Source organism: Buteo buteo, chromosome 11 (genome assembly GCF_964188355.1).
Source record: "Buteo buteo chromosome 11, bButBut1.hap1.1, whole genome shotgun sequence".
Lineage (NCBI taxonomy): Eukaryota > Metazoa > Chordata > Aves > Accipitriformes > Accipitridae > Buteo > Buteo buteo.
This window is the reverse complement of record NC_134181.1, coordinates 16,263,127-16,290,480: the sequence shown is the minus strand read 5'-3', so window position 1 is coordinate 16,290,480 and position 27,354 is coordinate 16,263,127. Positions and strand designations below refer to the sequence as shown.

Genomic DNA, 27,354 nt, shown 5'->3' with positions numbered 1-27,354 from the left:
TGCGGCTCTTCAGTTCAGCTGCTGCCATGTGGCCCTGGCGCTCAGTGCTGGGGGTGGCCATCTGCGCCCTGTGAGCACAGAGCCGCAGCCGGATGGGCTGCAGCAGGGCATGCACCTGAGTGCGAGTATGGCTACCCTGTGGGCCTGCTCACGTGTACTGTTGGAGGTAACTGCAGAGGGGAAGGATGGCCTTGCAGCAGGGCAACGGCCTGGGGTCAGGACCAGCTGCCTTGGCAAGCTTTGGCATGTCACCAAGTGTCACCATGTCCCTGTGACCTGTTCCCATGCAGTTAGGCTGCCTTTATCCTGCGGTTTTTGGGCAGGTAACTGCTAAAAACGCCCTGAAAAGGTGAGCTTGCTTGTTCACCCAGATGTCAATAGTTCCAAGGAGCCGGAGGAGCTGCAGAGAGTGCCTGGGAGCAACCCCCCACCCCAACGCCACCCTGACCGGCACAGGAGCACCGTGGCAGAGCGGTGGTGCTGGATGGGGTGTGTGGCTTCCCCGGAACTGAGAGCAGGGGGACAAAACCTGCAGGCAGACCTCCACAGCCATCTCAGGGCTGGTGCCAGGGACCCTTGGAAGGACAATCCATCTTTTTCCTCCTGCCGTAGCAGTGCCTGAGGCAGCAGCCAGCAGGCGTGGCTGACCCCACTGAAAGCCTGGGGAAAGCTGTGGCTGTGGGCAGCCTGGACCAGCTGGGTGGAGTTGGTCTGCAGGAAAACACAGTGTCTTGGCTTCAGCTCGGCTGCTGCCTCCAAGGGGCTGGTGCTCCTGCCTCGGTGTGTGTGCCCACCCAGGGAAGCGAGGCGAGTGGCCTAGGAGGACCGCCGGCCCCACACACCATGTCTCACCCTGCAGGGGGCAAATCTCCCTCTCCAAACCCCTGGAGAAGAAACAAACTGCTGTGTGATGGGAACTATTTCAATTTAAGTCCTGAGGAAAGCAAGATGGTTGTTGCTACCATCTGAAATGACTCACAGCCCCGTGGTAGCCTCTAGCCGAGAGCTCCTTCAGGTGTGGATGTCTGCTAATGCTGAAACAGAAATAGTAGTGATGGTTTTGTAAACTTTGTACAAGGTTTGTAAACTTAACACAATTAAGCAATCTTCTGCAGTTCCTAAACCAGGTTCTTTCATCTTTTTTCTTTCTTACATAGGAGAGGACCATGTTCATGGCTAAAATTAGGAAAGTGTTAAAAAACCCTGGTAGCGTGTATGCGTAGCTTTCAAAATACAAAGGCTGAAGTTTTGAAAAGGCCTGAATTTGCTGGGAATTTGTTTCAGCAATTAGCTTCCCTAACTTCACCAGGAAACCCCAGCCTATGTGCCTGCTAGATATACCAGGCGCTTCAGGAGCATTTCACAAACTAAAAGCAGAACCGTATATGTAATCAAAACTTCCCGAAGTTTTTGCTGGCCTGCAGTATCAGGAGTACTCGGCTGTCGGTTATTAATGATCACACAGCACTTGCAGAAAGCGAAGCATCATACAAATGTTATGTCTTACTGCTATTGACTGGTTGTAAGGGTATGACTTGAGCAGAGTGTGGTGAAATAGATTAACTTTATTAATTATTTATCGCATAGTAACTAGATATTTAATGTATCTGTACAGCTATTGTGCCTCCTCTGCAGTTTGATTAACATTTTCTTCACGCAGCGGAACAACACTCACGTGCGGTAAAACATCTTTTCTGACATGAAATCCAGTGGCAGAGCCGTGACTGCCCCCAGCGAGGACTAGTTCATCGTGGGAGCTGAACCCTGAGCGAAACGGCAATGGCTGCGGCAAGCGGAGGAGCCACCCCGCTGCCGCGGCACTTCAAAAGAAACCCGTGTACAAGGGGAGCAGCGCGGCAGCCCCCGCGCTCTGCGCCGGGGAGGGATGCCGTTACAAACCCTCGGCCGAGAAAGCGCGCTGCGAAAGACTGGCAGCACAGGAACGGGGGGCGGGGGGCGGACACTGAATCTGTGCCGCCGGCCGGGAGCGGTGGGATTCGGTGGGGAGAGCAGCAGGCGGCCCCGGCTCCCGCTGCGGGCCTGGCGGCAGCGAGCGGGCCTGCGCGACGCGGGCTCCCCGGGGGCAGCGTTCGGTTGTTGGGAGGCGGCGTGGGTCCTCCTCCCCCCCCCGCCCCGGTCGGCTCAGCCGGGCCGTGGGGGCCCCGCAGCCGCCCCCGGCACAAAGCGAAGGCAAAGCCCCCCCGCGGGGCCGGGGCTGGCGGCGGATGGCGGGGCTGGCGCTCAGGGCCGCCGGCACCGTCATGTGCTCTCAGCTTCAGCCGCTTTCCTCGGCAATGAGTTGGTAACGTCGGGGTTTCCTAAACGGAGCGGGTACGTGTGCTGCTTAGGCCCAAACCTCTTTTGTGCTCCAAAGAAGCTGCGGGTTGCTCCGAGGGGACCGAGCCCCGGCGCACAAAGCGGCACACAAATCGGCGAGTCAGGGCCGCGTAGAACTGGCTGCAGAGGCTGTGCGTGCTCGGCCGGCAGCGGGAGACCCCGCGCCGCGTACCCCTGGCCTCTTCACCGCCCCTGCCGCCTCTGCTCGCCCCCGCCCTCCGCCCCCGCCTCGCCCCGCGACGCCACTCGCTTTCTCACAGCTCCCGCTGCTGCGTGTTCCTCCCCTGGCTCCCGTTGCTATGCCCCGCCGCCGGGCCGGCCGCCGGCAGGAATTCGTGGCCCGTCCTGCTGCTCCCAGCGTGGCCCCCGCACCCCTGGCCGCGCCGCCGATGAGCCCCCCCCCCCCCCCCCAGCTGCCGCCCCGGGGCTGGGCACGACACCAGAGCTACGGCCTCAGAAATGCACCGGGCTCCTTTCCCACGGTGCGTCTTCACGGGGATGCGGCTTTTTCCCCCCTCTCGAGAAGACGCGCCAGGACGTCACATCGTGCTGTTCCCCGAGGGGAGATGGCTCACGACCTGATGGCCACTTCGGGCCCGGTTTGCCCCCGGGAGCTGCAGGCCCGGGCGCTCGGCACTGCAGCCCACCGCTGCCACCGGCCAGAGCCCGCCTCGCTGCGCCCGCCGCCGCCGGGCAGCAGCCTGGTGGGGTTCGAACTGCCCGGATGCTGCTGTACCGTGCCATGCCGCGCCGTGCCACGCCATGCTGGGACACGGCAAGGACCCCCGTGGCAGTGCCAACCCGAGAAAGCCCAGAGCCACCCAGCAGTTCTCGGGAGGCTGGTCCAGCGGCACAGGCTCACCCCAGGACAGCAGTGGCGGTTGCCCGGAGAAGTGTGCAGGCTTCTGGTGTGGGAGTTTTTTGTAGCCCTCTTGGATGTTTGTGCCTGCCTCTGGGAAACGCCACACGCCGAGGTCCTGGGCATTTGGTGCCTGGTTGGAGGACACAACAGTAATATTGGGCAGCGTAGCAAGATAACCAAATAAAATAAACAGCAGGGCAATTTTTTAAGTGGTATTATTATACATATTTTGAGAATCTGCACTGCTGCATTTAAAAATGTGCTTTAGGATTTAGGAAAAAAAAAACCTAAAAATAAATGTAAAACAACCCGATTCTCTTAATATCCTCTGGCCTCTCCTGTTTTGCCCAGCTGACTGTAAGCCTTATCGCTGATGAGGATTATTCCTTTCTATCTAAAAAAGGAGTCCTAATAAGAGAAGAATAAACACTGCCAATCATAGGATTTAAACAGGACATCAGTGGGGCTGATAATAGGGAAATATTCTGTGACCCTTCCAAAACCCTGTGGAGAGATGAAACCGAGAGAGATCTGTCAAGACCTGGGCAGATTCTATAGAAACTACTTGACAAATCTTACTGAATTTAACAGAGAATGAGATCTTTTACCTGGTTTTTGGCATCATCCCACATTATTCAATAGCGAGGAGATAATTTTCTATTAATTTCTATAGAACTTTTTCACAAGTATAAAAACTGCATGTTCTCACACTGGCACCTGCTCCCCACCACAAACTCATTCACGTTATCACACTGATTCAGAGGGAGGACCATAAATATCTCAATATTTAAGAACAAACTTTCTTTAAAATGCTGCTTTCAAAACTGCCTGAGGGTCTGCCTGTGCAGCTGTGGGGTTTGTTAATCAATAGCACCATGCAGTACGCTGTGTCTTTTTGCGTAATTACAGAGTGAAAGCAGACACAGAAAAGAAGCAAGTGGAAACTATTAATTTTGTGGAATAGGACTTGATTTGTGTTTCAGTTTTGTTTTATTCGGTGCAGTGGGAAGGATCTGGAAGAGAAGGTGACAGCAGCAGTTTGGCTGCCCATCCTCAAGCCGCTTGGTGTAACGTGAAGCCGCTGTTTGGACTTTGCTTTTCTGGGTCCGTGAGCAGCTCTGGGGGTGCAGAGGCAAAGGGGATGCTGCTGCTCCCCTGGGATGGGGATGTCGGGCAGGGATGGGGCTGAGCTGGGACACATTATACCGCAGTTGTGAGCACCAGCCTCATACCACTGGTTCCCAAAGCTGTCAGGATGGTTTTCATGGTAGAGACAATATCAAGGGTGAGAAGGTTTTGGTGCAAAGGGTAAGCATCTCTCCTCGGTGCATGCTTTTTTAAGAAGCAGCGGTAGTAGTAGGTGGCAGGCTAATACTGGCAGGATTGGAAATGTGGTCAAGGTTTACTATTTTTGTTTGGTTTATGAGAAAATGGAGGTGGGGAGAGGTCGCTTCTCCCCGCTATTTTATTGGGAATATATCAATGGAGTGGAAGCTTTTGGAAATATGGGCATTTTTAGACAAACTGTGCTTGCCTATCTAAAATGCTTGTAAGAGCCTCGACCCTGGTGACAGGTTGCTCTTTGGCTGCTGTTAGGAGACCAGTCCAGATGGCCACTGCCCTGTTCCTGTTTGGCAGTCTTTGATATGGCATTTTGAGACAGTTTCCATGGTGTGGGTGCTACCAGGTCCAGTTCCTGGGGTGAGTTTGCCCCGAGGCCTCCTAGCACTTCCTAACACCCTGCTGGGACCAGGCTTAAAGGCTTTGGAAATCCACCTTACACTTCTAGAGATGACCCTGGTCTAGTGTGAATGGGACTTCTTGACTGCAAGGTGTAAGCAGAGGCAACGGGCCCACTGTTATTAACATTGCTAAGCCTTTCCTCTGGATAAAGAGAAATCTTCCGTCTCCGGAGTGTAATTCTGAACATCTTATAAACATTACACAGATACATGACACGGACATTTATAATCATAAAAAGAAACAAGGATGCCTGAATATATGGGGGACATGAATCACTCCTAATGCTGGAGGTCGATCCATAATACCTGAAACAAGTACTCTGAGTCCAAGTGCTAATTATCTGCTAATGGGGTATTTGTTCTCCTTCAGTTATGTAAAAGTACACAGCATTCAGCTTAAAGAGTACGCTTAAACGGCTTTGTACTGGTGGAGAATGAACAGCCTTGAAGACTGCTGCCATGGTTTGCCCTGGAGCTCCTGGAGCCCCTTGCTGAGCTCCTGGTGCTGCCCTCAGCTGTGCCTCTCCACGCTTGGCCCGCTGCCCTTGCCATTTTAGCTGACTTTCTGTCTCCGTATCTCAATGTTATCCTAGTCAGCAACACTGGCAGAGATGTAAATAAAATTATAAATCCTATAGTGTGTTTTTTTTGCCATGGCTGCTGGTCAGACAGCAGTGAAGATGCCTGTTGAGTACAAGGGGATCTTCCACCTGAGTAACAAGGCCCCATAAAGTGAATCAGCTCCTTGATCGCAACCCTGGTAAGAAGGGGTCTCAGTGGGCACAGTGAACCACTCTCATGGGGAAAGACACCCATCCTCACTGCAGAAATGCCTTGTCGGAGCTTGGCAGAGCTGAGCTGACATCAAGGAGAGGGTGAGGGCCAGGGGCTTGTGCTGGAGCCAGCAGCTGGAGAGAGACCTTGACGTACCTCCACCAGCCAGCTCCCCCCAGAGCCATTGAGCACCTTGCGTACACCAGGGCTTCACCCTCTTTTAACTAATTCGAACTGAGAATGTGTTTTTTATTCCTTATGTCTTTTGAGAAGCAGGATGGACCCATGTCCAACTGGGATGAAAAGAGCCCAGAGTAAGTGGATCACAGAGAGAAACTCTCTCTGAGCTCTGATAAAAATACAGAAATGTGATACTTTCTTACACTAAACATTGTAAGGTATTAAGTAACATTACAATGCTATAAGTTATCTTTATGGGGATATTCAAAAGGCAGACGCAGAGCCTGGAAAATTCTCTGTGCTAAAGGCGGTTTTGTCATGAAGTGCAGATCCTCTGCCTGACTCCCACACCATTTCCTGCAGCATCTAATTGGAACAGAGGCCAAAATGAATACTTTGCTTGGTGAACTACGGAAAGGGAAAAATACCTGCTTGTATTTGTAGGGTATTGCATGGCCTGTATCTTTAGCACTGTTATCAGTAATGATCGTTTTCCTGTAACTGTGCAGGGGTGTGTGTGTGCGATTCCTCTACAGATGGGTATTTTGTGATATTTGAGCTGAATTCAGCTCCAGTGTATGATAGTATTTTTCCAAAAGTGTCACTAACTGCACCTCTTACTCTGCCTTGATTTCAGACTATTGTATGTCTTCTTTAACACAAGGAAAAATGATTGATAGAAGTAAGTGCCATACACAAGTGAAAAAGAATTTAAAATCACTGTGCTTATTAGAGATGGATGAATGCTAATGCTGGTGCACATGGCATGCATGCACAAGGAACAGGCTCACAGTCCTGCGCATAGTAAAATGTGTTTCACAGTGAAACTTTCCCTTTCTTTGTCAGTGCTCTTGGATAACATCTCAATCCCTTTTCACTGTAACTTCCCAAAATGTAAACTCAGGCGCTCTGGCTGGATCCTGCCTGCAGACACACCAACGGCTCTTCACGTGAAGCCTTTCCTTTCTGTGCACATCCTCCCACCAGAGTGCCTCTGGTTTCTGCTGCTCTGTAGCCCAAATTTCAGGCTATGTCAGTCCTTTCTTATGACTGAAATGTGGGATGCCAGTTATTTATTTATGTAAAGCGTTCAGAGGCATTAACTCAAGAACACCATAGAAACTGGGCTGGTATTGTAGTCAGGGCTTTTATTCAGGTTGTCTGATGCGCTGTGGATGCTGCCTGCCTTTGTGTGCTCTAGTCCCATGTTTATCCCGACGATGCCTTTGTGTTCCCTATTTGACATATTTTACTGTAAATAAAGAGCGACACTGTCTTGCAGCTGTATCCACTGTGACATTTGACTCTCTGCTGAATGAGTGCATTGTGCCGTGTGCTTTGGAAACATTATCTCTTTTTAAAAAATAATCCAGCCCTTTAATAGTTTCCTGCATGTGCCTGTATTCCTTTGCACATCCAGAGGGCTCAGGTGTTTGCCCACCTCTGTCAAACCTCAGCCAGACTGGTTCCTGCTGTGCCGAGGGCTGGTGAGGGTGGAGGTGCTGTGGACACCAGGTTTCGGCATGGGTTAATTCCCATTTTGCATGGTCTTTTTAGCTCCACATAAACCCTCCGATCAGACATGCTGTATGGCTTTTTCTGGGGCATTAGCATTTTGCCACATTTCTCTTGGATATTATGTGACATCTCTTAATTAGGTCTACATGTATGATATATTCTTTAATTTAAGGTTGATTCTGTTACTGGCTGCTCCACAATTAAGGTGATCTTCCCTGTGCTGCCTGGTCATTTGGTGTCCAGCAGATCAGCCCTTTTAGGTGTTAAAGATATTCCTCTTTTTGGCTCTAGAAAGTTTAAACCCTTACTGAGGCCAGATTTCTTGAAGCAGGCTTGGTCCATTGGGTGCCTAACTCCCTTTGTCCTCATTGAACATCCCAGCTTTCATGAAGCTTTTATTTTTGCCTTTACACAACTGTGCTATTTTTATGTAACTCATAATTTCAAACTGATTCTGAAACACTTTCAAAATAATTATGTCTATATATAGAAATGTATAGGGTTTCACTCTCAGTATTGAATGCCAATAAATCTATATGTTATAGAGAGGCTGGTAGTCCTGCCTGCATTTCCCGGAGTAAGGCTGAACCATCGGTTTCCTATAATGCTGTCAGGGTGGAACTACCTGACATAACATTGTCTGTGCCAGGTCTCTGCCTTAAACACAACCGTTTTGGGAAAACTCAAGCCAAAGTGCTAAATTCTGGACACTCTCTTGTCTGGTGTGGATGGAATAATATCCTGAGAGAGCGGGATGGTGTAACCATTTTCCAAAGAGAAAAGAGCTCGTTATTACTATTGCTATGGGTAGTATCTTCCTGAAAACGTCATCAAACTTTAAAAATTATGTTCACTGTGCGTGCGCATAGCAGAAGAGAGCAGAGCAAAATGAAACCATCATCTTAAGTTAGTTGGCATGAAAAGCGAGTGCGTGTATCAGTTTTCCCCTACATGAAAAGGGAGCATATTTGTACAAGCGCTGTCGTCTTTGAGAGGAGCATGGCAGTGAGCTGAAAGGCAGGGCCCACCACGTCCCCCAGGATCGGGGCTTGGTGCCTCCCTGTCAGCCTCATGGGACTCGGATGGGAAATTGGATGGAGGAGGTGGCGGGTGCTGTGAAGCTGTCGGTTGCCTCCACCAGCAAATCCCATCTTCAGATAAGCCATGCTGATCTCGGGGGTCTCCACTGCATCTCAGTACTGGTTCCCTCTCACCAGCAGCTGCATCGTGTACAGTATAGGAGCTGTGTCTTGTATAATATAGGACAGTGACATCTGCAAAAGGGGTTCCAAGTGAGAATCCGGCATCCAAATCACCCCAGCGACCTGATGAGACGCGGACGTTGTCTGGCGCTGCAGGAGGACCCCTGGCTCTCTCCCGGAGAGAACAGCTCTGCACTTTGGCACTCTTGGCTTTGCACTTTTATTATTAAAATTCCCCAGAATAAAAAGGAAAGGCATCTGTGAGGAAACAAGATTGATAATAGATTCAAAATGTATTTTTATTGCATTCTTAAATTACCATAATTAAATTAAATTATTAAATGTATTTTTATTAAATTAGCACACAGGCTGGTGTCATTTGCCTTAAATATTTTAATAAAGCCTGTGAAGTCTTCCCTTGTTATTAGCGCTCTCAGAATGTATCTATTTTAATGACAATGTGAGTTTAAGTTGGGAAGAGAGCCTGGATGGGTGAACTCTGCATTTCTCTGGGGGGCTCAGCAGGGTTACGGGGCTTTCTTTGCTCAAGAGTGGCTGCGGGACCAGAGGCTGGGGGCACCACATAAATTCCCTGTACATATATCTGGAGGAGATACACAAACGATGTGTTGTGACAATAGAGCAGCAAAGCATTTAGGCACATGTTGAAAAACTCTGTGGAACAGAAATGTACTTACAGAGCAGGGCCTGGAGGAAATCTCTGTATTGCTGGGTTTGAAGATAATAGAGAGGGATGAATTAATAATTATATATGTGTGCGCTACATTTAAAGACAGATTTATGTATGTGGCTCATTTTTTTGTGTCAAACCTGCCTTCCCACTTTCTTTATCTCTAGCTATAAACTGGGTATTTTTCAACAGATGCCAGCATGGAAAACAGTGGGTTCAAGGGTGCTGCTGCTTTGACGACAGCCATGAGAGTGAACTTGAACCATTTTCATGGAAGGGGTTTGGGATGCTCAGACCAGGGCTCCTCACCTTGCCAGCAGCTGCTCTGAACCAGGTAGGGGCTTGCAAATAAATCTTCTCACTGGCCCTCTGGCAAGAGAAAAGGTAAAACAAAAAATTTAAAATGAAAATTTATAGATTTCTTAAGGAGTTGAAAAAAGCAGGAAAAGTTGTAGAAACGGTTCATTTTAATTGCAGCATTTAAAATCATTTTAAAAAATGTATAGAAAATGCAGGTGCAGAGTGCTGGATGGCAAAGGGGCTCAGGGTGGCAACAGGGCTTGGGAATTACTTGCCAAGTGCAGCGTGTAAAACTAAGGTTGAAATCCCCTATTTGCCTGATTGCACAGGGATTTGAATTTGGGTCTCTGAACTCCTCTGAGAGTGCCCAACCGCCGGCACATTCTGGGATGAGAATCTGTCCTGCTGAAGCTGTTCTGCTTTGTAAGAATAATTAAATATTCATTGGGCCAGTGAGAGAACAGAAACAATTTGATAGCCTGGGGATTAAGCCTCTCCAATAAGATGAGGATACAGAACTGATCCAACTCCGATGCTGAATGGATATGAATCTAGGGTCACGCTGACCATGATCCTGGTTGCATTTTCCAGTATATCAATATCACAACCATTTTTTTTTCCTTGTCAGCCCTGCTTATTTCTTTATAGAAACTGGTATTACATCACCTTTTGTAGCAGTAAATCTCCGTCATCTAGAGTTATCCCCGTTTTTTGTTGGGATCAGAATTGGGGCCATGGGCTCTTTGGCAATCCATCCTTGTCCCGGGTTAGCCTTTCTGAACCCCCAATTTGATACTTGGTGCAGTGATGTAGAGGAAGTATAGCTTGATTATAGCAGTGTTATAGGAAACATTATTTACTGTATGTCCAGTCTATGGTGGTAATCTGGAGTCATACAGGAGGAGGGAACTGTAAACCTTTATTATGACATTAATAAAGCCAACAGTTTCTGTCAGACCTTAAGAAACCAGAAAATCACCACTAAACATCCATTCAAATGCGATGCTGCATTAAGAAAAATCTTTACAGTTCTATGCTGAATTCACTTGATCAAATGACAAACTCATTACTGAGTTGTTTGAGTTTCTTTTGGTGTGGGGGAAAAAAAAAGAAAAGGGGACGATGTTTTCCAGGTGAAGATCGTTAGCAGGAAAGCAGTGCCTTCACACAGCCCCCTGTATCCCTTTGCTCTGAGCCCACACAGGCTGGGCAGAGCACTGCACCCTTCCCGCTGCCTGGGGGCCCGGCCCGGGTGGCCAGACCAGGGTACTTCTCCCAGGGCTATTTTCACAGGATCTTAAAAAAACCCCACCCCGTATTCCTTCCATTCAGGACACCTTCTCTTCCGACGTCTGGATGTACAATCACCCGGGCTTTCGTGATGGCACGGGCCGGTCACGTGCAGGGGAAAGGGTGCTCGGAGATGCGGTTCGGTTCCTCACGCACTGGTTAGGGTACGGTAAATGAAGTGTTAGAAAGTGCCTCGTTCCTACAAAGCGGTAAAGGCTGCGTGAAACGAACGAGCCCTGTCTAAGTGGGAGAAGAAACTCATCGAGCGCTTATCTTCAGCAGTTTCATTCATAACTTGGCACCGAGTGCTCCGCGGGCTAACAAGTTTAAAACACTTAGGATTTTTCTAGAAGAAACCTTCCCAGCAGAGAGGCACGGGCGACTCCAGCTCCTGCTAAATTGAACACGTTGGGAAAGGCAAAGTAAATAAATCTTCCTTTCCAGCTCTCCAGAACCTGCCGAGCAGCGGCGGCTGGGGGGGGGGAGGGCGCGTTTAAAAAGCCCCCGCAACTTTTCCCGCGGCCGCTGAGCCCTTTGCATTCGGGGGAGATTTCACCGCGTCCCCATCCCCGTCCCCTCCCCCGGTGCAGATGAAAGGCAACTCGACCCGCCTCCGCGGGGGGCTACGCGCTGCGGAACCGGCCGCGAAGCCACCGCCGCCCGGGCGGGGGGGGCGGCTGCTCCGCGCCGTTCCGCGCCGCTCCGCGCGGCGGCGGCGAGTCCGGTCCGCGGCGGCGGTCCGCGTTTTGCGGGCGGCCGCTGTATTTCCCGGGCCGTCCATGGCTCGGTGCTGTTGGCTCTCTCTCCGTCTGATCGGCGCAGGCTGCGCGGGGCTCCCTACGGGATCAGAGCGCTCCCCCGCCGGGACTCCACTCCTCACATCCTCCTGCTGGGACTCAGCTACATTTCCAGCCAAGCCTGGCTTTATTATGTGTGTCTGCACTGCAGCCCCAGCAGCAAGATCAGGAGGAGGAAAAGGAGCCAGGACAAAGAAAAGAGAGGGAGGCTGGCGAGAGCTAAAGAAAATAAAAACCCAGGGCAGCAGCGGCAGCAGCGGCAGCAATGAAGGCAGGAGCGGTGCCACCTTCCAGCGAATAACCCATGGAGGCAGCTAGCGGCCCCGGCATCGATGCAAAGAAGCACTTACCTTGTTCCGCGAAGTGCGTGCGTGCAGGGGAAGGCGGCGGCGAGCGCGGCCGGCCGCGGGGAGCCCACCCGCCCGCCCGCCCAGCTCCGCGCCGCGCACGGCCGGCCGCGCCGCGCCGGGGACACCGGCCGGCCGCCCCTCGGGCCCCGCGGCCAGCATAAAAAAGGACTCGTCGCCCTCTCCGGCCAGCGGCGGGGGCGAGGAAGGGAGAGGCGGCTGGGGGCGAGCGGGCAGAGAGGGAGGGAGGGGGCCGAGCGCGGCCGGGGGAGGATTTAGGAACATCGCAACAAGGTCGCACCCCCGGAGCGCCCCGGATTGCCGGGGCCGGTGTTCGTCGTGGGTTTAGACACTTAATTCTCCCCGCGCGCCCTCCCCCACCCCGAGCCCAGGGACCCCGCGCAGGGCTCTGCTTTTTTTTTTTTCCTTTTTTTTTTTTTTTAATTATTATTCCGAAAGTGCGAGCCGGACTGAGAGCCGCAGGGCGCCTGCAAACTTTAAAGAGAACAAAAAGGCGGGTGGGGGCGCGGGCCGGGGTCGCTTTGCGTCGGTATTTGCACATCCAAGGGGGGGGAGGAAGGAAGGGGGAAAAAAAAGGGGGGGGGGAAATTGCAACTGTTGCGCCTGTGATTTTATTATTTTTTTAATTTTTTTTTCCCCGGGGGAAGGTGCCCGAGGGGGTGGAAAGAGGAGTTGAACTTGCCGCATTGCAACAGGCAAAAGAAGTGAGAAAAATCAAATAATCGATCCCGCTGCTGCTGCTGCCGCTTCGCCTCGCAAAGTTTGGAGGCGGGGGGGGGGAGAAGAGAGAGAGAGAAAGCAGGGAGAGGAAGGGAAGGCAGGGACGGGAGGAAGACGAGGAGGAGGAGGAGGACGAGCCACGGCGCCCGGACATGTCCAGGAGGAAGCAAGCCAAGCCCCGCTCGGTGAAAGGTAAGGCATCCTCCGCCGGCCCCCGCAGCCGCCGCCGCTGCCGCCCGGCCCCGGGCTGCCGCCTCCGCCGCCGCGACGCGGCCAATCAGGGCCGGGTCCCGGCTTGGCGGGGATTGCAAATCCCCCCCCGGTACGGGCCGGTGGTGGAGGGGTCCCCCCGATCTCCCCCCCCCGGAACGGACGGCGGGCGGGCGGGCTCCCCACGCGGGGCATCTGCCCCGCGTGGGGAGCCCGCCCGCCCGCCCGCCGTCCGTTCCGGGGGGGGTGTGTGTGCGTGGGGGGGGGTACCCCAGTGCCGGCCGAGACTCGTTAGCGACACGTGTCGCGATAATTGATGAAAGAAGCCGGTAGCATCGTTGAGGCGGGGAGGGAGGAAAGTTTTCGCGGTGATGCTCGGGCGCGGTGGTGCAACAGTGGGCTGGCGAAAGGGAGGAAACGGAGCACACTCGTGTTTTAGCCGGTTAGCTTGGATTTAATGTTTCTTTATGATTGGGAATAGTAGTGCCGTCTGTTTCCTCCCGCTGTCCAATGCGCGTAAGGGTGGTGAAAGAAGGGAAGAATTAAAAGCGATTTGATAGATAGGGGTTGAAAACTTGCTTGGGCTTGAAGAGACAATAGCCAAATTTAGTAAGAGCTGCATTAATAAACATTAAACTTCGCGTATTCTTCACCGTCCACAGCGAAGGGGTGTTTAAAACCGCCTGTTTACCTCCATAAGAAAACAGCTGCTGGCGAAACGTAAAGGGAGGGCTGGGACCAGCCCCGCGCCGTATTGCACGCCTTGCCAGCTTTTTGACTTTTAAGTGAATGGGTGCGAGAGCGGAAGGCATGATTTCTGAAGCCTTTCGCTCCCAGCCACGAGGAGGTTAGCTGATGTTGGGTAAGGTTTTATTGTCCTCTGCACAAAGCAAAACTCAGCGGTTCGGGGGCTTTGTTGTAGAAGCACAAAAGGATCATAACTTCGGATACCCAAAAGATGAAACAAAAAGTCTAAAACGTTCATAAATAAATAACTTGTGGGTGGAAAAAATTAGCATGCAGTTTATAGACCAGCTAAAGAACGAATTGAAACCCCATCCAGGGCCATTTTACATTTTTTGTGAAATATCCACTCTTTAACAGATGACTGCAACGTAAGGCGTACGTGCTTCAAATGTTTATGAAGTTTTTGTAAAGTCAGTCCTTCATCTTTATACAAAAGCCTTAATCATTTTTTCGGCCAGACTAACAGTACCTTTTAGCATTGTGCTGTGGGGCAGGTTTGCAGCGTGGCTTTGTGACCCTCTGCAATCCTGGACAATCTCTGCTAAAGGAGCTACTTCAGTAATTGGTAGATGAATGTTACAGTCCGTGGGCAGAAGAAAGGGCAGAGCTAGAGCTATTTCTAGGGGATGCTCTGAATTATATTGTTTGAAACTAAAAGGATCACAGTTTGAGGACAGTGATGCAGGCCTCGGGTCATGACTTCCCTCGGATGAGGGGATCACATTCAGTGACCAGGCCTCTGGAGTTTAAAATATTTTTCTGTGCTAAAGTGTCACATTTAACGTTCAGGAAATAGCTCTCCACCAGTGAAAACCATGTTTGCTCTAGAAGCCCAGTTAGTAAACATCGGCATCTCATGCCATAATAACGTTAGGATATTTACCATTTACTAGTCATTTGTTTTCTGCCTCATTACTTTTAAGGCAGCAATATCTCTCACAAGGGGTTGATACTTTATAATGAAATTTTGACCCTAATTCTGATACAGAACTGATCACTATTTACAAGAGCATTTTTATGAATCAAAGCAGGTAACTTACTGGCAAGTCACAGCTAAGAAACATTATCCCTGTAATGTAGAAATATCTAGAAGGTCTTTGCAACAGTGAGCTGGGTGAAGCCCAGTTTTTAAAGATTCTAAATATTTCTGTAGTCTCCAGGCAAAAAAAAAAAAGTGTTTTCAGCTTCAGCATAAACTGGCTGTAAATTACAGGTCTTAGCATGAGCTGACTAACAGGAAGTCTAAGGAATGAGCTGAATCTGGGTGAAATTTTGGATAATAGGAGGCAACTAGTATGTGTATGTAGGATAAAGAATTTCTTCCTTTCCTTCTATTCATCCACATCGTCTGCTTTTAAAAAGTCTGTCATATACATTTTGTGGTCTAGGGAGCTGGCAACCCAGTAGATTGCCACAGTACACGTTTCCATGGAAATAATTGAGATGTAATAAATAAAGGCACTCTGAGGTCACAGGTTTCCCAATTCAACTGAGAAGAAAACAAGCATAAATTATGTGGATATATGTGTAGCATTTAGGACTTAAAATAATTTACCCTTTTTCTCTTTTCCGTATATTTATTTCACTTCGTATAGCAGCTTTGCTATTTATTAACCACTACTGAGGTTTGTGCATCCTTTTTCATTCAGAAAGATTACGCACTAAAATAGAATCAGTGATGAAGGGGATTATTCTGCATGCAAAAGGCAAGTTGCCTGCCTGTTAACTGGGAGCGATGCTGACTTTAAAGAAGTAAGTGACTTTGACAGAAGTATCAAATGTTGACAACTCTTAGATGCAGGTTATTTAAAATGAAGTGGTTGCAAACCAAAACTGGATGCCAGCAAAGCTGGAGGTCATGTGGCCTCTGTGCTGTATTATCAGGTCTCAGGTTCAGCCTGGCAGAAACTTGCAGTAAATCCTGCAGCTGTAACTCCAGCAGTAGCCCTGGCCTATCCCCTGATGTGGGATTTATGATTTGCAACACAATATGCTGATTTGTTTTGACCATTAGTTTGTGCGAACTTGAAGATACTAACCTCGTAGCTGGTGGTTGGGGATGAAGTTCTACTTGGCTTGAAGGAAGACTGTTTCAGATCAATGGACGGAGTGAAAGTAGGAGGGGTTGAGTCTTTGTTGGCTTACAAAATAAATGCTTTGGTAACAGTGTGGTGGTAGCAATGGTGGAGTAAAACACCGGCCTGTTCTGAAGCTTTACTTCACATCACAGACGAAGCCCATGAAAGTAATTTTCCTCGGCACAGACCCTTCTTTTGCCCTGCTGCCAGTAACCTCATCTGCTGAGGGCTTTTTCATTTGTCTGTAAGGAAGAATTGAACCTTACTCAGTGTCATTAAAACCACGTGGTCCCGAACCCCAGATCCATAACACAGTTGTGAACATCAAAACACACCGTCTGTCCCCTGTTACAAGTGATGGGAAGTGATGCCAACACCAACGTCCTTAAAAGTTTGTTGTGTGCTGCCAGCTCCGGGGAGCGGCTGGCACCCAGTCCGCTGTGGGGGCTGAGGAAGGCAGGCGTTCATCATTCCTGTTGATTAAACCGTAGCTTCTCATGCTACAACTTGGGGCCTTTGGAAGCAGTTCTGTAAAGTGAAGTGCTGAGATGCTGGTAACAGCAACTCGTAGGTTTCCAGTCCCGTGTAATTGTAATTGAGGAATTACTCGACTGCAATTTGTGGGGACTGGGCTCGCATTGGCACAAGGTTTTAAGCATCAGATGCACTTTGGTTGCTGAATTTGACAGTTCTGCAAATTGCTGTCAGCTTGCAGGGGTATTTTGTGCGTAAATGTGCTAGTCAGTAATCAAACTGTTTTGCAAAAGAATGCACTAATTAAGTCTAGATTTGTTATCCTACTTGAAGCTGCAGAATTGCTGTCATATTTTTTTGCTTTCAGTTGGCAAAAAATGCTGATAGAAACTTTTGATTCACACTGTACCTGCCTCATTTGTGTCAGTCAAGAAGAGAAAAGGGGGGTTGCTCGCTACTTGCTTATCTGCAAAGTAAATAAAAATACTTCAACCATTTGCTGAGTTCCAATTAGTTGATTGCTATGAATGATCTTCTTTAAAGGAATTCTGTTTTACCTATCTGCTCATACAAAGGTTTGATTTTGAATGTCTTGTGAAAAGGATTCTCTTTGTCTTGATTGATGTCAAGAATAAAAGCGTGATGGTAATATCCCTTTGAAAGCTATTGTATTGTCAGCTCTGGCTGACAGCAGGAGGCCCTCCTAGTGCTATAGATTAGCGCTGTGAAAACACTGACATTTTCTTTGTTATATTGCTGTTGTTCTGCTTGCAAAGTCAATTATACAATGTCGGAGCTCAGTTACAGAGTTGACTGTGGAAGTAACAATGTCTTTCATACTTGTCTTAAAGATATAATTTTCCTTTTTTCCCAGTTGATAGAGAAGAACCTGAAGGTACTGGAACAGTACATTCTACAAATTAAATTTTGACAAGTATAATCATAATTGCCAAATACAAGAGACTTGTGCGATTATCCTTTAATTTTACAGTTCATTCAAGTTTCGGTGGAATTTTATTGATACAGTGAAAGCAGCAGCTAAAATTGATAAAACTCATATCAAATAAGATTACGCTCTTGATTGTTCTTTATCAAGTGTAGCTTTTGGGGGATTAGGAATAATTGGAGATGTTGGTGTTTCATTGTGGGGCTGGTGCCCTGAGAGTGTTTGAATCCATGCAGTATACTGAGTACTGCCTTCAGGGATTAGCCTGCAGTTTTTAATTTTTGCCTGTGTATTTTGCTACAAGCCTCGCAGCATTCTCCCCTGAACTCCACAAGTCCCATTTTCCTGCCTTTCTCTCCCTCCGGTATGCTTTCCTGGATGGGATCTGGGTGGTATTTAACTGGTTTTACTGATTGAAACTCCTGCCGGTGTGCAAACACCTTTTAATTGTGGCCTGTTCCCATTGGTCTTGGCGAATATAACAAATAAACGTGGCCAAAAATTGAAAAGAGTGGGAAATGTAATGCAAAAGGTTTAAATATGAATGGGGAGAAAATAGAAATCTCATATTTTTAGTGATACTACATCTAAAGCCATCGATGAAAAACAACTACCATGTAACGGTAGTGGCTCTTGGAAAACGCCTCCTATTTTTTTCTTCAAAAATATTTGTGTACAATCAGTGCAAGTTAAAGAACGTCATTCACTGCTGAATGGCTTCAGATGACACGTGCAAAAAAATAATCAGAGAGCTCTTGTTAGGACATTAATTGTAGGATTTCTAAATTACTATTATAAACTAATAGAGTAACAAAAGATTCCACAGTTACCAGTAATTTGTCAGGATTTATTTTGTTTTTCTTCAATAATTGAAAATTAATGTCTTGAAGTGAAAGCAGATGTTCATGCCATCCTCTGAATTGGATATAAAAATGATGTTTTGTGGATGCGTTAAGCTTGTGTAAATACAAATTGTCTTATCCTAGATGGGGCTTTGGCTTGGTTTTATCTATTGTTTGGTGCCAAATTAACTTTTAGGTTAAACCTGGGTAAGTGGTTTCAGCCTGGTTAAATTAACTAAGCCAAGTGCTTGGGGTGGCACCCAACGATCAGTTATTATAGTAAATGTTTTTAAAAACCTACCTCACCTGCTGGCTCTGTGAATGATGATACTTTCTCATACTGTAGAATTAATATTTACTTCTATTTTGATAAATGTGCTCTTACTTATTTACTCAGTTATTTTTACTGAACTGGTTAATTGATATCCTCCCTCCCAATTCCAATTTGTGGAATCAGTTTTAGTTCATTACAACATTTGAAAAATGCAAACCACTTTTTTTTTAAAAAAAGAAATAATCCCTTGGTCTCATGTTAGCCTGCAATCTCTAAAAGATAATAAATTTCTTCATGTATTATAATATTCTCTTAAACAAAAGATTATTAATTAACCACAATAATTGAACTGTCTTCTAAAAATGCCTACATCAACCCCTCATCATTCCATCAGTATTCTCCTTAAATGCCTCTGAAAAAGGATGGCTATTATGTTCCCTTGTATCCTAGTAAATGCGCTGGAGTAATGAAATACTAATAATATAAAACCTATTACGGACTCCTGCTAAATCTTGGCTGACAAGTGGTGGTGGAGGGGAGGGTCTGGTTCTGGTGTGTGCGTTAGTGGATGTGGACTCGGAGGGTGCGGGTAGGAGCTGGAACCAAGTGAGGACCAGCTCCGAGCTCTCTGTAGCGCGTGCATTTATTCAACATACTTTTAGAGCCCAGAAGTAGATTCTTGTGCATTTTCTTCCTTGATGTCCATTAGTAAATGCAGAGAAGCACATTCCTTGTTCTCTTAGAGAAATAAGGTGATGCGAATTTTAAGTACTACATCTTCCTGACAACACCTAGATGTGTATATATATGTGCAGCAGTGAATTATGGTGGTTTATTGGAGTCGCTTTATTCTAGGGAGTAGAAGGATGTGCAGATACTAAATGGTCTCTTGTGACATTTCCAGCTACAGAAGGCTCGAGCTTTGACCTCTTGCAATGGTTTGTTTTGTAAAATGCAAACAAAGCGACCCAATGGGGTTGGAAACTGGGGGATGCCGTTCAGAACGGGCTCACAAATCTCGTTGCAGTACAGTGAATTGGTGTATGGCATTAGCTTTCCACTGTATGACTTATTTCGGATAGCACTGCAAAAGCCATCTGAATCTAGCCATAAGTAGCTTCATTATATTGTTTGCATTTGCTTAGAAAGAAAACCTTTTCCTTTCTAGCCACAGATTAGGCAACAGAAAGACCAATTTGCAGAGCTTGTAAATGCCACTTGTTAATCAGATGCAGTACAATTATTAATTTTTTTCTTTTCCCCCTTGGATGTATTAAGTCAACTTTTTAGCTTTTTATGTAATTGAAATTTGCCCTTTTGTTACCTGGGCATGAATTATTTTTGAAATGTTGTCATTACCCGCCCCGCTGTGAGGTTTATCTCTTCTGTTCATCCTAATTAAATAAAACATACTGTTGTTCGCCAGTCTCATGTTGAAGTGAATTACCTGCCTGAAGGCTCGCGCTGGTGTCGGGCATGCTTGTTGCAGCTGCAGCCGTTGACTAACACATTTACTTTTAGATTTTCATTTCAAAGGGCTCAGTTTGTGCAGTGTGACAGGTGAATGGTGAATGCTTTACAGGACTTTCAAGAGCTGAACAAACAGTAAAGGACTTATTGCTGCCACAGTGGAGTGGCAAGTACAAATGTAAGGCAGCCTTTGTCACAGAGGAGTGTTTCCTTTGCTGGATAAAGGCCACTCAGGAGACCTGAAGGGCTCGCTTGGGTATGCTGGGGGTGAAATAATCTCAGTCGTGGTCTCATTTAAACCCACCCTACCTGCGTGTTCTCCTGGGCAATTTCTAGTGGGGTTGATCTTGGCTCTCTTTGTAGCATCACCCGCAGTCATGTTCTCCTTGAATCTGGTACTGATAACGAAGGCTGCTTCAGAAGTGTAACAGTTGGAATTTCTTTACACGGAAGTTGTTTCCAGTTCATATTAGAGAAGTAAACAATGCGTTGAGGTTTTAAAGTGAAGCAGAGGGAAAGGTCCCTGCTTGTAGAGAAACAGTTTGTTTAAGCCTCTGATAGCGCTACAGAAAATGCGTTGCTCACTAGTGAAATCCTGTTATGAGTAAAAGTACAAGAGTTAACAAGTCGCTGTGCTCCAGTCTCTGTTGGCTAGGCTCTGGAGGTTTGGTCAAATGTGGCCTAATTCTGCTTTCCAAATATTAAAAAAAATTTCAGAGGGCAAAAAGACAAGTTCTTAATATGCATATCCTGGGAAAATCCTAAACCAGTATTTTTACCCCCTCCAGTCCCAAGGCTAATCAAAATTCCTTTGTTTCCACATCTACCACTAAAATATATGCCTCCCTTGGTTGTCTGCTGACTGTACAAGTTTAACCGCTCAATTGATTGGACTCACAAAAGCTGTTACTGGGTTTACATAACATTTGCCTACAGGTAATCTAAAGATAGGGGTGAGACTGCAGGCAACCTCTACCAGGACTGGTACTTAAATTAGCAGCTCTGCTGATTTCTTGATGATCCTCACCTGGCTGAGATGAGGTTTTTCTGGGTTGCCACTGAGGCAGGTTAGTCAAGCCGTCACTTGATGATTGCTGGAACTTGCTTCACATGGTGGTGAAGTGAGTGGTAATGAAGATAAAGTTAATAAAGACATATTTGGCCTGCCCTTTGAAAAGAGGGTGTTTGCTGCAATGCAGAGATGAAGTCCTGCACTGAGTGAGCATTCAGGACCCACTTTTGCAGTTTTTAGGGTGAGTGTGATTTTTCTCCTTGACACTAATTGGAGCTGGATTGGAAGTTTAAATGTAAGCCAACAGTGTAAGTCCAAGCTCCCTGAATTTGTTGGAGAGCTAATGGTGTTAATCAAGATCCCTGTTGATGTTGGAGGACTGTGAGTATCCCTAGTCTTATATCGGTCATGGAGTGAAACCTCTGTCTTGTTTTGGTGGTAGTGTTTCCTGCTGACCTTAGTGGCGATGGAATTTTATTCTCATTTCTTGCATTGCAATTGAAAGAGCAAGAGAAGCAAAGAGATTGGATAGGAATAGTTGCTTGGCATCCAATGCTGCAGAGAGCATCTCCTGCTTCTTCTGCTGGCTCTGTGAGATTGCTGCTGGGGGGATTTCTAGGAGAGCACCGGGAGGGTTCACAGTGCAGAGGATGCAGCAGTGCTGTGGGAGCTCCCTGATTGCGCTATGGGAAACCCCAGAAATGTGGGTTGTGTTTAACATCTGTTAACTTAAGCAGGTACAGATTTATGTGAATGAAATTGACTGACTGTGATTTTGCATCCTTTCAATCTCCTGTCCCCAAAATTGGAAAACTAAAAGGAGGTAGAGAAAACATATGGCAGAAGGATGAACTTAATACGTGGGGAAGCAGAAATGCTAAACAGAGAAAGACGGGGGCGGGGAATAGGAAAACTCAGAAATCTGTTGCTGACATTTGAGTATGGAGGGTGCCTGATGATTAGATGCAAAGTTTTGGCACAGAGGTTTACTTACCTGGAGCTGCACCTATGTTATTTTTAACTTTTAGTTTAAAGACCAAGAGAAGGAACAGATCTGAAAAGTGACTCTGACTCCATGGAAAAGGGTATGATTAAGCATAAGCAGAAAACACTAGAAACATAAAACACCTAAATGCGGGAGCTTTTCTGCTCCTAATAGTGCCAGTGCTTTCCAGTCTGGAGGAGTGTATTTGTTGTGGTTTATAGTTGTCTTCTGTTTAATATAGAGAAATTTGAAGACAACAGGGATTGCAGTCGTTAATTCTGGAAGTTTCACCTATTTTATCATCATGGCAGCATCTGAACTTGGCCTGTGAGGACTCCTAATTGTTCAGGGTTTTGAAAGGAAGAGGAGGTCAGGGTGGTAACTGGAAAAAGTAGGCTTTCAACGCTTGTTATGTGAATGCATGCAAATACGTATAATATATGATATGTGTTCACATGTACATGAAAGAGAAGGTCTAGAGGAATAGGTAGTATCTTTTGTTAGACCAACTAACATGGTTGCAAAATGCAAGGAAGTTTTTCTGATGCACAAGCCTGATTTCTGTGCTTAAAAAAAGCAGCAGCCTTCTGGCTATTTTACTTGATAGGTAAATGCAGCTTTGCTTTAATTTACTTATTCAAGCTCTTACTCAAATTCCTTTTGCTTCATTAGATTACTCACGTGAGTAAAGATATACTGGATTGCATAGTAGTGCCAAGCTTGTATATTATTTATTGCTGAATTCTGTGGATGCATTTCAGTCGGGTAATTTGCTCGTGGCCTCCTTTATTTCTAGGGAAATGGCATGCCTTGCCCTTCATAATTTCTTTGCTTTTACTGACCAGACTGTTCCCCCAGAGGGCATGTGGGATGTGGCAGAGTATTGAAAATACTGGGATGGAGAAGTAGAGAAGGAGGGCTGTGTGTGAATTATACCTTATATATGTTGATGCTAGGTTTATATGGCTAAAATGGTGTGTTTCTGGCAGTGATACTTTGTGGGGAATGTAGTAGGCAACTCTGGGTGAGCAAGTTGTTACCCTGAGATGATTTTTTTTTTTAGAGATAAAGAAGTACTTTCAGTCTAATTCTGAGCATCCTTTAGGAGTATGGTACAATATATTATGAGCCATTTTAAAATGAAACTGTGAGTGCTTGTCTTTGGATCTTGTACAGAGTCTCACCTAATGCTCATGTATGAGTCCACTGACTTGATTCCCTTCATATCAAGGGTGTTTTCTTTGCTAATTTCTTTCCTGCTTGATAAAGGATAAGTGAGATTTGTTTTAAAGCTCCCAGTTGGTTTATTTTGATTACTATTTTTGATCTTAAATAAACATTCAACAGAGAGCTTCTGTTTTTATTCTTCTTGCTATAATACCGAATGAAATTCAGTAATAAACCTGAACTTAAAGGTGAGGGTCTGAAAAAAACCACCCGAGAGATGCTTGGCAGAGCTGTGGCGTGACTGGTTTCCAGCGCACCGAGGGGTGCTGGGGAGTGGGGAGCTGCCAGGCCCTGCCTGCAGAGCCCTGCCTGCAGAGCTGCCAGGCTGTGCAGCCGGGTGTCCCTGGCTGCAGCGGGAGCTGCTGCTCCAGAGACCTGGGGGGACAAACCCCCCCTGCAGTTGGCAGAAAGATGCTGCTTCAGTGGTGGGGCTGTTAGTGGCACACAGGCAGATCTCCTGCGAGCGGGGTTTGCGGGGTGCTCTGACGTGCACCAGGAATTCACCGGAAGACCAAATGCGTATTTTCATAAAGAGGTATCTCAGCTATGATTTTTCCTCCTTGCCAGTGGGTCTGTATTCAAAATGTGGCTCCAAAGAAAATGCACAGAAAAATGAGCTTTTAATTTGTCACCTGCTGCTGAACCACCCTGTCCTCCTTGAGATGCCAAGTTGTAAATGAGGTTTTTGTATCCCCACACACGGCCATCCAAGAAATGTTCTGTGTGTCGTAGCTGTCGGTGGCACAGCTGAAGACATCAGACCGGTGGCTTAAAACCTGCCGCTGTCTGATTGGCGCAAGCAAAGCCAACACAGTGCAAAACCCGAGCAAACAAAAAGGCAGGTAGAGAAACTATTGTCTCCAGTGGCTTGGGAGGTACTGGTTGCCTCCAGAGCAGGGGCTGCTCGAAGCTTTCTGTCCAGCAGTGTTGAGGAAAAAGGGGCAAATTTGTTTCTTTGTGCTATCACTCAGAGTGCTGTTGGAGAACTCCCTTTAAATTAATCTATATTGGTTCTACAGATTTTATTTTGGACAATAGTGGCTTGTCTGATTGCACATCCTACGGCCTCTTCCACCATGTGTATTTGTTCAAGCACCAGGGATAGCAGGTATCCCAGCTGACAAATGCAGCTTGTCTGCTAGCAAACCTAAAACCACCTAATGAAAGCTTATCTTGAGGTAGAAATCAAGAACTTTGGTTTTTAATCTGCAGACAGGTGATGATGGGTTGAAAGAAAACTAGCCCAAGTCTGGGACCAGCAGGGAAACTGGCTGTTCCCAGTGCCCCTCTACCCAGGAGAGCAGCCACTGCTGTTAGAGCTGCCCCGGCCAGGTACACGCAGCCACCCTTCACCATGGTATAAGAGTGCTGCTATTGATTAAGCAGCTGAAAATTAATAATAGTAGGAAATAATCTTGTCTTACATGAAGGAATTATTGTGCATAACTAGCCTTTTGTCACTGCCCTGTCTGCTTTCCTTCTGTCCTGTTTTCTTCCTAATATCAGTAGCCTGTGAAAACGTCAATGGAGTCACTTTAGCAGCTTTGCTTCCCTTCCCACAGCATCTCCCCTACACTGGAGCCTGGGAAGCTTGAGAGTGTTTTGCTTTGAGGGAATACCTACGGGTAGGTTTTCCTCCCTGGGTGGAAGCCTGTTGACTGGTTTTTCCTCCCTTGAATCTTTGCTGGTTTTGCTCCTTGCAGTTATGGAAAACATAACTGCAAACCCGGAGTGTGTTAGCAGAGCTCCCTGGGTCAGCTGTGCATTTGGGGAGGGAAGCAGGCAGGGGAGGAAGGGGTAGGACATGGCCCACCTGTGGGATGATGTGTCCAGAATCCAGCCTCGGCCACCACTCAGCTCATGGTGGGACCTGCCGAGGCGACGGCAAGGAGACGGAGTAGAATAGTCCTGCTGCTTTGGGAAGCTGAAGGCTGCTGGTGCTCTTATTAGAGGGAATTTATCTGCTCTTCTGTCTTTCTTGCTGTCTACTGCTGGCTTGACTCGATTTTCTTTTATTGGCACATCCCAACAGGTTTGTTTTCTTCTGAAGATTTTTTTAATTTGATGTTGCCATGTTGGAAAAACACACACCAGCCCCTGGCTTAAATGCAGTCTGCAAATCAGCATATGTTAAACCCCACTGCTCTGGAAAGGAGTGTGGAGATGAATCCTGGTCGGTTTGGGGCTGCTGTTACCTTATAGTTAGCCTGTGAAACTCTGTTTTTTGCCTCCTGGCACAGTCCCGTGGCTGTGCCCACTGCTGCCTGAGGTGAGGGCTGATCTGATGGGTTTTATTCTCCCTCCGTTTCTGGCTCCTTGTCCTGCTGCCTACCTAGCAAAAGACTCTCAGGAGCTGATTTTACTCACCAGCCCATCAGAAAAGTAACCCTGTAGCTACTGGCCACAGGCAGGTCTGGTGTGTGTCGAGGCAGGGCAGGGCAATTGTCCTGCAGTGTTCGAGTGCTATCAGTTTGGGTCAAACTTTTCTGAAAAGAGCCTCTGCTGGGGGGGCTGGACTGTGGTCACTCAGATGGGATGTGGGTGTGCGTCCGTATCTGCAGTGGGCTGATGGGCAGGTCTGTCCTGGCTTTGGCTGGGATAGAGTTAATTTTCTTTCTAGTAGCTGGTATAGTGTTATGTTTTGGGTTCAGTATGAGAGTAATGTTGGTTACACACCGATGTTTTCAGTTGTTGCTAAGCAGTGATCATACTTAGTCAAGGATTTTTCAGCTTCTCAAGCCCAGCCAGCAAGAAGGCTGAAGGGGCACAAGAAGTTGGGAGGGGACACGGCCAGGGCAGCTGACCCAAACGGGCCGAAGGGGTATTCTATACCATGTGATGTCATGCCCAGTATATAAATTGGGGGGAGTTGGCCTGGGGGGGATCGCTGCTCGGGAACTAACTGGGCATTGGTCGGCGAGTGGTGAGCAACTGCATTGTACATCACTTGTTTTGAATATTCCAGTTCTTTTACTGTTATTATTGTCATTTTATTATTGTTATTATTATCATTATTATTTTCTTCCTTTCTGTCCTATTAAACTGTCTTTATCTCAACCCATGAGTTTTACTTCCTCCCCCTGCCCCGGATTCTCTCCTCTATCCTGCTGGGTGGGGAGCAAAGTAAGTGAGTGGCTGCGTGGTGCTTAGTTGCTGGCTGGGGTTAAACCACGACAAGGTCACAAAATCCTTGCAGATGTGTTCAAGAAATGACTGTTGAAGCAAATGCTCAAATCTATGGTGAAGAGAAGGATCCAAAACCATGGGAGCACAACCTGAAGAAGTTCACTGAAAGTAATGAAGAATAGGCTTAAGTTGCACAACTGCTTGCTGCTCGCTGCACTTTCCCGTCCCCGTGAGAATCGTGTGTCCCAGCAGAGGCGTGAGCTACGGTGCGCTCTGTGGTGTCCCACTGAGGCAGCTGGGTGCTGCTCTCTGGATGGAGATCCCAGCTGAGCGGGCAGCTGTGCTTCAAAAGCAATGCAAAGCAGGGAGAGAGAGAGCTCACGTTGCAGGCAAGAGGGAAGACACCTAGATATTGGAGTTTAGCCATCATCTTTCACTGCTCCTGTGCTGGTGGAAGTTGCTGGCTGCAGCCTTGCATGAGGCAGCATTGCTGGAGAACAATTTTCTTCTCTATTCTAACTTAGCGGAAATAATTCCACGAAGAAATTAGATTATGTATCTCAAGAAAAAAGGAGATTCATTATTCTGCTTTCAGCTTGCACCATAGGCTGTGTCACCGTGGGGTGCATGTCACCAAGTGGGTGCTCCTGCTAATCCTGGCAGTTAAACACCAGCCGGTCCTCTGGCAGATGCTGGTCTGTCTCCCGCGCTTGGATGACAGGAGGTACGATGGTAAATCCCAGCTCTTTTTGCTGCTTTATACAGGCTTTTTTTTCTTGTGGGTGAATTTTGACTATGGTTAACTCAAATACCACTGTGTCCCATAACCTCATGTATAGGCTGCCTCACATTTCTGGAGTTGTAATGTAGCAATGACTTTGTGAAGGACAAAGTCTCTGCTGCCCAAGACACCCAGTGTCCTTGGGCCCACCCAGCTGGTGGCTGGTCTGGCCTTCAGTGTTGCGGCAGCGGCTTGTGCTTGTTTGCGTTCTCATTTAGATGATTTCTGATGTGGCAAATTTTGATGGCTTTCCCTGATGGGAAGGGCTATCTTCTCCCTGTGCCTGCTACCCCTGCCTTGTTTGCTTATTTTTAGTCATAGGAAGTAAAAGAACTGGCTGTTTGCCAAAAAGGGGAGAAAAACCAAAAAAAACAAAAACCAAAACCAACCAAACAATGCCG

General features: G+C 47.3%; 1 protein-coding gene across 4 annotated transcripts in view; it reads left to right on the top strand.

Annotated features, from left to right (window-relative positions):
- Positions 1-11,443: 11,443 nt before the first annotated feature.
- The window catches only part of ZNF423 (zinc finger protein 423), a 237,833-nt gene continuing 221,922 nt past the window's right edge, over positions 11,444-27,354 (top strand). Inside the window, exons 1-2 of one of the 4 annotated variants that reach the window (XM_075040191.1) lie at positions 11,580-12,056; positions 12,709-12,973. In XM_075040191.1, coding sequence (XP_074896292.1) covers positions 12,934-12,973 — 40 coding nt within the window. In that variant the 5' untranslated portion in view covers positions 11,580-12,056; positions 12,709-12,933. Of the gene's footprint in view, positions 12,974-27,354 lie in introns of all 4 variants that reach the window. The other 3 variants (XR_012652210.1, XM_075040190.1, XM_075040192.1) reach the window with 3 other exon arrangements.